Source organism: Schistocerca americana, chromosome X, assembly GCF_021461395.2.
Source record: "Schistocerca americana isolate TAMUIC-IGC-003095 chromosome X, iqSchAmer2.1, whole genome shotgun sequence".
NCBI classification, from domain to species: domain Eukaryota; kingdom Metazoa; phylum Arthropoda; class Insecta; order Orthoptera; family Acrididae; genus Schistocerca; species Schistocerca americana.
The window spans coordinates 610,559,606-610,572,902 of record NC_060130.1 but is presented as its reverse complement, the minus strand read 5'-3'; the positions used below and the strand labels follow the sequence as shown (position 1 = coordinate 610,572,902).

The 13,297-nt window shown below is 45.3% G+C and overlaps 1 protein-coding gene across 1 annotated transcript in view; it reads left to right on the top strand.

The window, feature by feature from the left end:
* LOC124556456 (protein purity of essence) overlaps positions 1 to 13,297 on the top strand; it is a 443,522-nt gene that overhangs the window by 327,237 nt on the left and 102,988 nt on the right. Inside the window, exon 56 of the mRNA XM_047130407.1 lies at positions 8,226 to 10,195. Within this exon, the coding sequence (XP_046986363.1) occupies positions 8,226 to 10,195 (1,970 nt within the window). The remainder of the gene's footprint in view (positions 1 to 8,225; positions 10,196 to 13,297) is intronic.

The window sequence follows — 13,297 nt, the reverse complement described above, 5'->3', positions numbered from 1 at the left end:
TTTGATTTCGACCCAACAGTGAACCAGACAATGTTCCCCGTGCGGTGTCGAACTGTTTTATTCCCACTGCTCCCTACTTCCAATTATTATATTGTAAGGCTTGTTGAAGCAGTTGGGAGTTGTTATATAGTCGGCCGGCATTTCCCCAGCCATTCCTATATTTACCTCACTTACTATTTTAGTGTGTGATTCTGGATATCCCAATGGGATCCAGCTTTTACCAGTTTTGAGCTTGTATGCACCAGCTCCTGCCTTCATCTTCACCCAAAGGTGCAGTGGAGGCATGTCCAGCATGGCTTCCATCCCAGTAGTTGGTGTGCTGCTAATTCCGCCTGTTATGGCTAAGCAGGCTAGTCTCTGCACCTTAGCAAGCTCCTTAGCTGCAACCTGCTGTTTTACCTTTTTCCACCACACTACGGCCCCATAGGCGATCCTAGGTTTAACCACCATTGTGTATATCCAGTGCATACCTCTATGGCTTAGGTCCCAGTTTTTGCCACAAGACCATCTAATACTCACTAGAGTACCTTTCACATTGGAGCAGATGCTCTTAATGTGAGGGGCCCATGTTAATTTCTCATCTAAGGTTACCCCTAGATATTTCACTATCCCCTTCACAGGTAGAGTTTCATCGAAGAGCTTTAGATTCCAACTTGGTTGTTGGATATGCTTCTTCATGAATGGTACCACAACAGTCTTCTTAGGATTAACCCTTAGATCCTGTTTAATGCATGAGTCTTGCACAATGTCCAGTGCACCTTGTGCCAATTTCCTAATTGTGTCAGTAAATTTGCGAAGTATTACTATGGCAAGGTCATCTGCATATCCTTGGCAAAAGCATTGTCTGGAATTTAGTTTCTCAATGAGTTCATTCACCACTAGATTCCACAATAAAGGGGACAAAACTCCTCCTCGTAGACAACCTCTAGTGATGTTAATTACCATCTTTTCATTCATCATGGTGGCCTCTACCTTCCTTCCACTAAGCATGGCCCTAGGCCACCTACATATAGTGGTCCCTAGGTTATGCACCTCTGCTGCCCTAACCATAGATTCAAAGGTTGTGTTACTAAAGGCCCCCTCAACTTATATTTACATAACATCAAATATTATAGTATATACTTATATTAAACTAATAATGAAGCATCAGAACCTAATAAAAATGCAAATGTTAGGGAAAAAAAAGTTTGACGTGGCGAGACGCGAGCCACCGCCCTGTCGTGCATCTTCATGTGGGTCAGTGACGCTACGCACTATGGTAAATCAACATAACAGTGTCGGTAGCCAATCCTAGCATGTTGCCACTTGCTAAAAGCTTTAATCATAGTTATGTTACTAATTGAAATTTAATTATAACAACTTGTACCAAGAACAATGCATTTTTGGTGGATCCTCAGTGTGTCATTTCCTTCATATAGCATACTCTCACAGCACGCAAGTTACAATAATTCTTTTGCCATGAATCTGATGATTCTCATTATTTTATTGCAACAAATCACACTGTTAACAATGGGTTTTCGAGTGATTCTCAATTTGCTGGTGCTCAGAAACAGCATATATACGTATAGGCTTGAAATGAATGCCAGTATGGTGCCTCACAACTCTGTGCTGACTGGAGATGGAGTGCATGTGATGTAGGTGGCGTTGTGCCATCTCATTGGTCAATGTTCAGACACATGCTCAGAATATCTGACATGCTAGATATTGCTCTGCACGTTTGGAAAGACTCCTGAACATGCTATTCCACGCTATGATATCTGAAACTCGGCACGCTCTGTGTTCAGATGTATGGTCTGTGTGCCAACGGCTTTAGATTCCTCCCTTATCCTCTTGTTACCTGTCTTCGACGTTGTGGGGGTCTGCTTATCCCCTTCAACCTGAGACAGTTTTTTCTTGGGGGGTCTTGGGCTAAAGCCCTTTTAATTCCCTCCACTTATGTCTAGAAAGCCATTCTTTGCCTTCCTTTTGTTTCTGTTCCCTGAGAAGTTTCCTTCTCTGGGCCCCAGACAAGGCTTTAATCTCCATCTGGTCCAACTTCCCAGTTCCTCTTGCTCAGGTCTAGACCCTGATTCAGTAGTGGGAGTGTATTCTGTCAGTCCTGACCCTGATGTTTGAGGTCTCAGTTTTCTTTAATTTATTTTCGTCTGTCATAACCATCTTGGTCCCATGAGATTTGGGGATCTACATGGTCCACCCCATGGCAACCCCGCGCGGTGTAAAGCTACTTACTCATGGAGGTCGCCTGGTATACCTGAGGCTCCATTTGCAACACATCTTCCCACGTGCCACGCACCCCTTGTCACGGATCGCATCACACCTTGGGTTGGGAAAGGGAATTAGGTAAGGACTAGGAGTGGATAAGAAGATGTGCAGCAACCTGTGGTGGGTGGTTTGGTAAGGCCCCTATTGTGCGTGGTTACTGTGCCCCCACTTAGGTTCTCTGTGCTCTTGTGGACCAATACCTTCAGCCTGATACCCATAACCTACCCTCTTGTATAAAATGTTGTGGGACACTCTCAGGACACAAGTGTGTGTGAATCATTGAGTTTGGTATATATGCATACATTCACGTCCAATTATATCGACTCGTCGAGGCCACTTTTTTTTTGCCCTTCCTCTAGATGTAGATGCTAATTATATAGCACACAGTGTACAATAGTACAGTCAGAGAGTTTCAGGGAAAATTTGTAATTTATATTTACAATATGGAAAGGATAAACTGATACTCTCAACATTGAGTAGGCGGCTACTGTCTCCAGCTGTTGGGGCCCAACTGAGGACTGTGCCTGTGCCTGCGCCTGACATGTGCAGCAACCTGTGGTGGGTGGTTTGGTAAGGCCCCTATTGTGCCTGGTTACTGTGCCCCCACTTAGGTTCTCTGCGCTCTTGTGGACCAATACCTTCAGCCTGATACCCATAACCTACCCTATTGTATAAAAGATACAAGTCATTTCCTCCACCAGCTCTCCACAGTTTCTGTTCCTTTACCATCTAATGCCTTGCTCATCACTGTCAATGCCTTCTCCCTCTGCACTAACATCCTAAATGGCCCTGGCCTTGCCACTATTGAAAACTACCTTTCCTAACACCCAGCTGATTCCAAACGTACAACCTCCTTTCTGGTCACAATAATCAACTGTATCCTCACCCAGAATTACCTCTCCTTTAAAGGCATCACCTACAAAGAAACCTATGGTACAGCAATGGGCATCCACCAGGCTCCATCCTATGCCAATCTATTCCTGGGCTATCTAGAGGAATCCTTCCTAACCACCCAGAATCCCAGACCTGTCACCTGGATCAAATTAATTTGTGACACCTTTGTGATCTAGGCCGAGGGTGAGGACACACTATCCACATTTCACCAGAATCTCAACACCTTCTCTGTCATTTGCTTCATCTGATCCTCCTCAACCTGAAAAGCCACCTTCCTCGATGTCTGCTTCCACCTCAAGGATGGGTGCACCAGTACCTCCGTCCACATAAGACCTACCAGCCATCAACAATAATTCCATTCTGACAGCTGCCACCCATTTCATACAGTGAAGTCCCTTCCATTCAGTCTAGTCACCCATGGTCATTGCACCTGTAGTGATGAGCAGTCCCTCTCCAAATATACCGAGGGTTTCACTGACACCTTCACAGACTGAAAGTACCCTTCCAACTTGGTTCAGAAAGAGGATCTCCTATGTCTTGTCTCTCCAGTAACCTGCCACCACCACCACAACCACCACCACCACCACCACCACCACCATCACCACCCCCCACATACCCATAGTTCAACCACAAAGGAGCACTCCCCTCGTGACTCAGTACCAACCAGGACCAGAGCAACTGAACCACATTCTCCACCAGGGTTCCCTGTCCTACATCTATCTAACCCCTTCCCTGCTCCCATTCCAACACTACCCACGCCTTCTGTTAGACCAACACATTGTCAGTCTTTTCCCCTTCTCTGTAGCTTTCATCGCCCCTCCCAGCACATTCTCCAGAACTAGAAGCCCTATCCTGTCCCCACCACGTTCCTGCACACTTCCACAAACAGCACATCATGTTCCTCCACCTCTACCCTGCTATCCTGCCCACTCCCCAGCCCCTGCCGCCTCCTTACCCCACCACCTACATCAGATTGCTGCACACATCAGATGTAGGCGCAGCCCACATTTGGATTGTAGTGGCTGCAGACAGCAGATGTGTGCACGTGCGCTTGCGCATGCATATGTGTTATTTCGGAAGGACCACTTTTTTCTCCAAAAGTGTGAATGTTTAGCAGTCTTTTCATTGTGTCTGTCTGCAACTCAACGCATCCTGTATGGGGTGAGTAACAATTTATCCTTTCCATATTATTGTCATTCCATCCCAGACTTTCCATTGTTTCACATTTATAGCTGAGACATAAGTAAGTAAACAGGCATTTTACAAATAATGCTATTTATTGAAAATTTGATTCCTTTTATATTATCCACTACTATTATATTTAACTACTGGGTGGTTTGCTAGAATTGGTAGAAATCGGAGTAGTGTGATTCAGGAGCAGTTGAGGTGATAATGCCCAGAGGAAATGGCAATACTGTTTATGACATCGCTGAAAGATTTCAAGTTGTCGATTGCAATCTGTTAATGCTGAGGTTTTTTTAAAGAGAAACTGGTGCTGCTTTACCTCTCACAAGTTGCAGTGCTACTCTAGATTCCACAAAGTTCATTGCAGGTTACTGTCACAAGCTTGAAGTGCTTCATATTCCTGAATGTCAAGAATGCTAAATGTTGTTCTGTCTAGTATCTGATGAAATATTGTGTGTTTTAACTACCAATGAAATATTGTGTGTTTTAACTACCTTTGCTGTTACACTTACTAGAACCACGAACTTGCATCAACAATGCTTTTGAATAGATTTAACGCACTTTATGTTGAATGTGAGATGAACTTGATCACAACCTCCCTCCTATGGGCCTCACCACTCTTGGGTGAGTTCTTGCTTGGCTACCATTCCTTTTCCCCCTCCCTTGAGCAACATGTATGGTATATTTTTGGTAATTTGTTCTGAAGTTTTAATGGCCTGACATCAGAACAGCCCCTCATCTGTTTCTTTGTTCTACACCTCCTACCCTTTCTCTGCTTTGGCATTTGAGGTCTCCCTACATTTCTTCTTCCTCCTTGTGTGCTCCTGAATGCCAGCCCATGTGTTTGACACACAGCAGGTGACTGGGTAATGCATAATTCCCAGCCACAGGTTGACAGGTAAGTTTCGCACATACCGCCTGGTACAGCCCAGGCACAGTGAGGTGTGACTGCACGAGTGTTGTTACCTTCCCTAATTGTCAGTTGGTGCCTCTGTCAAGAGTTCGAGAGATGTGACCTGAGGTATGAACAATCACCTAAGACAGGTGGCCCTCCTGTGGAGGGGATAGCGAGCCATTGGAGACACTGGCAATCGTGGAGGATTTTTTCACAGTGAGCCAATCACCATCTCAGTCTATGTCTAATTAACGTAAATGGAATGATGCTAAAGATTCAAAGAATCTCCCAGCTGCACCTCGGTTCCTTGTTGTATCACATACTGGAGGAGGTCAGTCCTTTGCTGTGGTTAATTCATTTAGTATTCTGAAAGGTGTTGATGCAGTTGCAGGCCCTGTGAAATTCTGCTCTCGTTTACATAATGGGACTTAGCTTCCGAAGACCAGTTGTGGTTTTTCAAGCCCAACAACTGCTTACAGCTTTGGTCCTCCACAGGCATCCTATTCATGTTGAGGCCAGTCAAACACTGAATTCTTCACATGGTGTTATTTACGCTGAGCTGCTTGATGGTCTGATTGAGGGAGAAATCCAAATTTACCTCTCTGATGAGAGCATCACTGCAGTTCATCAGCTAATGGAAAAGGTTTATGCTACCTTAGTGCCTACAAGCACTCTTTTTCTCACGTTTGATCACGTAATGCTTCCATTGAAGATCAAAGCAGGCTATGAAGTCATCACGGTCTGACTGAACATTTCAAACCCAGTGAGTTGTTACCAGTACCAACATTTCAGCCACACTTGCATGCCCTGCAAAAATTCGGCCAAATGTGTTACTTGTGGTAGGGATGCTCATGAGGGTGATAGCCCGCCTCCTCCGCCCTACTGGATCAATTGCAATGGGGACCATGCAGCCTCATCCCGAGGTCCACAGCTCGCGGTCTCATGGTCATGTTCTTGCTTCTCAAGCATGGGGTCTCGGGTTCGATTCCCGGCGGGGTCAGGGATTTTCATGTGCCTCGAGATGACTGGGTGTTTGTGTTGTCCTCATCATTTCATCATCATTCATGAACGTGGCGAGATTGGACTGAGCAAAGGTTAGGAAATTGTACGGGCGCTGATAACCGTGCAGTTTCGTGCCCCACAAACCAATCATCATCATCATCATCATCATCATTACCACCACCATCCCAAGAATGTCCTGTGTATCTCAATGAGGGGACATCGAGGAGATCCGGGTGAAGGAAAAAGGACCTTACCCTGTTGCTCACAAGTTGTTGGCTAGTCAAAAGCCCTGCATTTTACGATATGACATGCCTTGCTTCACGAAGGACATGGCCACACAGACTTGAGACCTTCAGTTCAGCACTGCAGTTGTAAAATTGCCCAGTATTGCGGTAGCTTCCCTGTCTCCTCCTCCTCCTCCTCCTCCTCCTCCTCCTCCTCCTCCAGCTGCACAACAAATCACTAAATTTTCACTGCCAGCGGCAAAATCACCTGCTACACAACCAGCAGACCGGAGAGGAGAAAAGGGATATTCCCATGAAGATTTTTTTGCATCCATCTAGCCAACAAACATCCGAGTCTTCAGCTGCTAGCCGAAAAGGCTGTAAGAAATCAAAGAAAAATGATGTTCTCCTTCCCCGACTCAGAGATCGTCTTAAACAGTGTTGCCGCATAATACTCTCACCCAGCAGATCTCCATTTTGCTGGTGTGCGCCGCCTACCCTTTTTCTGCCCTGGGATCTGCAGGGAGAATGCTGACGCCTCTGTAGGATCCTCCAGTCTCTGCAACCTGTAGCAGTGAGTTTTCGAAGGCTGGTACTTGGCAGCCACTGAGGTGACTACCCTTCATTTGTTCCCTCCTCCCCATTCCTCATTATTACTCTTTTCCAATGGAACATTCGTGGCATTAGATCCAACAAGGAGGAATTACGGCTGCTCTTGGAACTGAAGCATCTGCTTGTTTTCTGCTTCCAAGAAACAAAACTGTCCCCTTGCAACCACTTCGAACTCTCGCATTTCCTTCCAGTCCACTTTGAGTATTTGATCAATTGCTGTAGCTGTAGGAATTGACAAAGAATGTGTAAGGCAAATTTTATGTAACTGATTTAACATGAAAAAAGTGTGTGTAAAACAGGTGCCAAAAATTATCACGATAAAACAAAAAGTAACTTGTGAAGATGTTTGTACTATCACCTTTTATACCACTGAAAGTAGTCTTCATTTCTTGGAAAGTATGAAAATATGTCAAATCTAAGTTTTTCAGCAATCCATGCATTGTAAGCACTCGACTTCACTGTGAACAGAAAAAGCTCTAATGACCAGTCAAGATTCGAAGCTATGATGATGATGATGATTTTAATTTTTTTATTTTCATGGAATTGGGTATCTTCACTGGGTTCCTGAATGTCAAACTATTAATCAACATTACTAGTTTGAGATTCTTGTTCAACTCCAAATAAAATAAGGAAAAATCATCTGAATTGCAGAAGAACAAGTCATGGGTTCTGCATCAAGATAACGCAGTGGCTCGTACCACATTGTCTGTTAAGAGGTTTCTGGCGAAATACAGCATCCCAGTGTTAGACGACCCACCTTATTTGCCTAACCTAGCACTTTGTGATTTTCATCTATTCCCCAATGTCAGATCTGCATTAAAAGAATCAAGATTTCTGTCCATTTAAGCAGTGAAAGAAAAAGTGGCAAGAGTCATAAAGAAGCTTGCAGAGGTAGACTTCCAGCAGTTTCCATCAATGGAAAATTCACATGGAGTGTTGTAGGAATAGAGGAGGGGGTATATTGAGGATGACAGTAACTAAATAAGTGTGTTTTTGAAATAAAATATTTTGCAGCAGTAGTCTCATTATTTTATAGCCAAATCCCCCCTCCCCTCCCTTATATCATAATTAGCTAACTTTATGTTTATAGTTGTCTAGTTCATTTCCATTTCTAAATTTTCATACATACTTGTTTCTGTGTGTTCTTCCAGGAATCTGTTCAGAGTGCAAGGACACCTCGATCAGTGGCATCAGCAGCTTCAGTACCAGCAGCTACATCTGCAGGACCTGCAGCTGCTGCCTCAACACTGACGATTCTACCAGTATCTGCACCCTCAACTACATCCCTCGTGCCCTCAACTACTCCATCAAGTTCATCACTATTGTTATCATCTATATCCTTATCATCCCTGTCATCAGCAGGAACAGTGTCAAGTAGTGCATCGTTCCCAAATTATAACCCACCTTTTCCCACTACAAGTGCATCGTTCCCAAATTATATCCCACCTTTACCCACTGTATGTAGTGCATCGTTCCCGTATTATATCCCACCTTTTACCACTACATGTAGTGCTAACCCACCTTTTCCCACTACATGTAGTGCATCTTTCTCAGATTATGACCTACCTTTTCCCACTACTAGTGGATCGTTCCCAAGTTATAACCCACCTTTACCCTCTACATGTAGTGCATCTTTCCGAGACTATATCCCACCTTTTCCCACTACATGTAGTGCATCTTTCCCAGATTATAACCCATCTTTTCCCACTACATGTAGTGCATCTTTCCCTGTGTCAGTAGCCTTTGTGTACCCCTCCCCAGGAACTCTGTCTTTCGTGACAGCAGCTCCTTCAGCAATTTCCCTTGGTGCACACACTGTTTACAGTTCGGCTAGTTTACCCTTATCACCACCCACATCGAGGATCTCAATTGGTAATGCATCATTGTCATCTAGTTCATCTACTTCTCTTGATTCAGTTCCTGTTACTGTAATTTTTCAAAGACACTCAACAACATCAACAACACGCTCCACTGCACAAGGTGTGTGTGCCACAAGTACAGTGCAGAGTGCACCAACAGCTGTATCGACCACAGCAAGGATGCCACCCACTACAACGCAACCTTCATCTGGCACCTTTGAGTCAGCCACTGCGGAAGACCAAGAAGGGGCTGCATTCAGAAATGTGCACCCAGATGTTGCCGCAAGAGCATGGCCTGTTCCAACAACTTATTTAAGAACTAGTACATCATATTCATTACAGTCCTCACCCAGGACCCAGCCAACATCAGGTGTGACATTGTCAACTATAACTGGCCCACTGTCTACAAGTCTCTTGCCCCCATCAAACTGGGCTGTCCCAGGTCCATCTACATGGACAGTTCCTGGTCCGTCCACTTGGGCAGCCCCAGGTTCATCACTTTGGCCTGTTCCCGGAACGTCTGCACCAACAGCTCCAGGACAGTCAACATGGACAGTTCCTGGTCCATCTGTGCCTGGTGCTTCTGGCACCTTCATTTCTAGGGCCCCCAGCTCATTGTCATCCAGAGCTCCTGGCTCTGCAATTTCCAGAGCTCCTGGCCCATCTTCTTCTGGTGCCCCAGGCACTTCAGTTCCTAGCTCTGTCGGACTGTCTGCCTCCGGCGCTCCTGGACCATCAACCTCTGGTGCCGCTGGGCCCTCTACTTCTGTCTCTCCCAGACTATCAGCTTCTGGTACATCTGGTACTCCGGCCACTGGTCTACCTGGTCCTTCTACATCTGTAGCTCCTGGGCCATCCACATCTGCTGGAGCTCCTGGACCTTCCTTGTCTGCAGCACCTGATGCCTCTGGTGGTGCTGACCAAGGTCCTTCTACATCAGAAGAACAGCAGCCTTCAATTGTTATAGAATCTGGCCCACCAACATGGATGCTCCCTTCCTCATCCTCAGTGGAACTAGTAGAACCTTTCGAAACAGAATCATCAGTGACAGGTGTCACAACAGGAACAGAGGAAACTGAGAAAATAGAGTGTGTGCTGAGTGAAGCTAGCTTTCAGGAAGACCTCTGTAGTGTGTTCGTTAGTTCAATTTTCTCTCAGGTCTCTAGGGATTTCCTCACACGCTTTGTAAGGACATTCCTTTTAGAGACAAATGCCACTGCTGTTCGCTGGCAGACTCATGCACTGCTTCTGGGTATATTCAAGTAAGTAATTGTTACAAAAGTTTAGTATACCAACAATTGTTTGTTAAAATTTATTTTAGATACTTGATCATTTTTTCTAGTTGCTGGTTATTGTTGACAGAATGGAATTGTTATTGCTATACTGCTTGGGTAGATGTTTGTGATTTTCTGACAAATATTTTCTCTGTTATTTGTGCCTCTACTACACCAAATTAGTATTACAACTCGAGTAGCTAGAACTTTAGCACTCCTTGTATTTAGCATATGAGGCAGACAAGTTACTGAAATCCATTTTCACTCTTTGTATTGTAAAAATGATACTTCTCCTGTTGCATCCTCTGTATATTTTCTAAGTGGTTTGCCGCATTTCAGTATGTAAATGCCACACAGGTATCTCGTTTCTTCATAAATACAAGCTACAGTCTGTCAAGTAAGAGCATGATCGACATTACACAAAGATGGTAAAAGATATCGCCTTAGTTCTTTCACAACCTGACAGGGGGAACCTTTGTCCTTCTTGCAATGTCCATAAAGCATTAGCTTACTTTGAATTCTTGACTGAGATACACAGGAAGAGATGTGAGTGCAGCTTATGTGTCACATTTATCAACGATGTTTGATGCTGGCTGCCAAATGTTAGTTCATTGTCAAAAACGAAGATTGGATACTGCAGGAGGACAATGATCTGAAGCCCTGTAGCAGGCTTTGCAGCGACTGGAAAAAGGAGAAAAGTGTGCAAGTTCTGGATTGGCTCTCACAGTCGCCTGATGCCAACCCTATTGAAAATTTCTGGTCTTGCATAAAAAATAAGTTGTAATTAAAAGTTTGGTCTTCACTTTGAAACAGCTGTCAATCCAAATTCGATGCATTTGGAGATCTATTCCATATGAATATGCGGGAAACTTTGCTTCGAGCAAGCGTCGGAGATGCCAAGCAATTATTGACGCTGTGGGTGACTGGGTGTATTATTAGTTGTAATTGTTTGTTTTTCTTTCATTCATATATGATGTATGTATATCTTTTAGTTTGTTGTTGCCAGATACATATTTCTGGTGATTAACCTGACATGGTGCAGTAGTTTCATGCGGGCTATCTAGTCACAGTAACCAGACCACGATCTTAGTTAACAGACTGTACATGCAGATATTTGAAATACAAATGGTGCAGTAGTTTCATGCTGGCTATCTTGTCACAAAATAGGATTGAGAAGTTTTTAGAAAGTACACCAAGGAATGGAATGATTTTTGAAGAAACATATTTAATGCTTTGTGCATTTGTGAATTTCTTTTGAACTAAACTTTGTTTTATCACAATTAGTTCTTTATTTCAATGCTTTCAGAAATGGAATATACAGTGCTCTTTTACAAAAAACAGAAAAAGAAGGGGGTACTCTTGCACGAGATATAATGCGGTGACAATTTCTGAACTTTCCAGTAAAACTGATAACTTGTTTAACTACACTCCTGGAAATTGAAATAAGAACACCGTGAATTCATTGTCCCAGGAAGGGGAAACTTTATTGACACATTCCTGGGGTCAGATACATCACATGATCACACTGACAGAACCACAGGCACATAGACACAGGCAACAGAGCATGCACAATGTCAGCACTAGTACAGTGTATATCCACCTTTCGCAGCAATGCAGGCTGCTATTCTCCCATGGAGACGATCGTAGAGATGCTGGATGTAGTCCTGTGGAACGGCTTGCCGTGCCATTTCCACCTGGCGCCTCAGTTGGACCAGCGTTCGTGCTGGACGTGCAGACCGCGTGAGACGACGCTTCATCCAGTCCCAAACATGCTCAATGGGGGACAGAGCCGGAGATCTTGCTGGCCAGGGTAGTTGACTTACACCTTCTAGAGCACGTTGGGTGGCACGGGATACATGCGGACGTGCATTGTCCTGTTGGAACAGCAAGTTCCCTTGCCGGTCTAGGAATGGTAGAATGATGGGTTCGATGATCGTTTGGATATACCGTGCACTATTCAGTGTCCCCTCGACGATCACCAGTGGTGTACGGCCAGTGTAGGAGATTGCTCCCCACACCATGATGCCGGGTGTTGGCCCTGTGTGCCTCGGTCGTATGCAGTCCTGATTGTGGCGCTCACCTGCACGGCGCCAAACACGCATACGACCATCATTGGCACCAAGGCAGAAGCGACTCTCATCGCTGAAGACGACACGTCTCCATTCGTCCCTCCATTCACACCTGTCGCGACACCACTGGAGGCGGGCTGCACGATGTTGGGGGCGTGAGCGGAAGACGGCCTAACGGTGTGCGGGACCGTAGCCCAGCTTCATGGAGACGGTTGCGAATGGTCCTCGCCGATACCCCAGGAGCAACAGTGTCCCTAATTTGCTGGGAAGTGGCGGTGCGGTCCCCTACGGCACTGCGTAGGATCCTACGGTCTTGGCGTGCATCCGTGCGTCGCTGCGGTCCAGTCCCAGGTCGACGGGCACGTGCACTTTCCGTCGACCACTGGCGACAACATCGATGTACGTGTTGAGCAATTCGGCGGTACGTCCACCCGGCCTCCCGCATGCCCACTATACGCCCTCGCTCAAAGTCCGTCAACTGCACATACGGTTCACGTCCACGCTGTCGCGGCATGCTACCAGTGTTAAAGACTGCGATGGAGCTCCGTATGCCACGGCAAACTGGCTGACACTGACGGCGGCGGTGCACAAATGCTGCGCAGCTAGCGCCATTCGACGGCCAACACCGCGGTTCCTGGTGTGTCCGCTGTGCCGTGCGTGTGATCATTGCTTGTACAGCCCTCTCGCAGTGTCCGGAGCAAGTATGGTGGGTCTGACACACCGGTGTCAATATGTTCTTTTTTCCATTTCCAGGAGTGTATAAAACTACACTGTAATTAACATTACCTAGCATTATAACAGTTTCCAGATTGACATTAGTTCTGGCTGGTGAACCCTCTATTTTACTCATGGTATCAGTAGGTTTCATAAACCTAGAGTGTACGTAACGCATAGGTTGAAACGACTGCTGTTGAGGGCCAACCAATTTAACGAGCGTGAGATTGCTGACAGTAAAAAGATGGAAAGGTGAGATAATGAGATTCATTTGCGAAAAAACACATTCACTAGTAGATATGGGAAC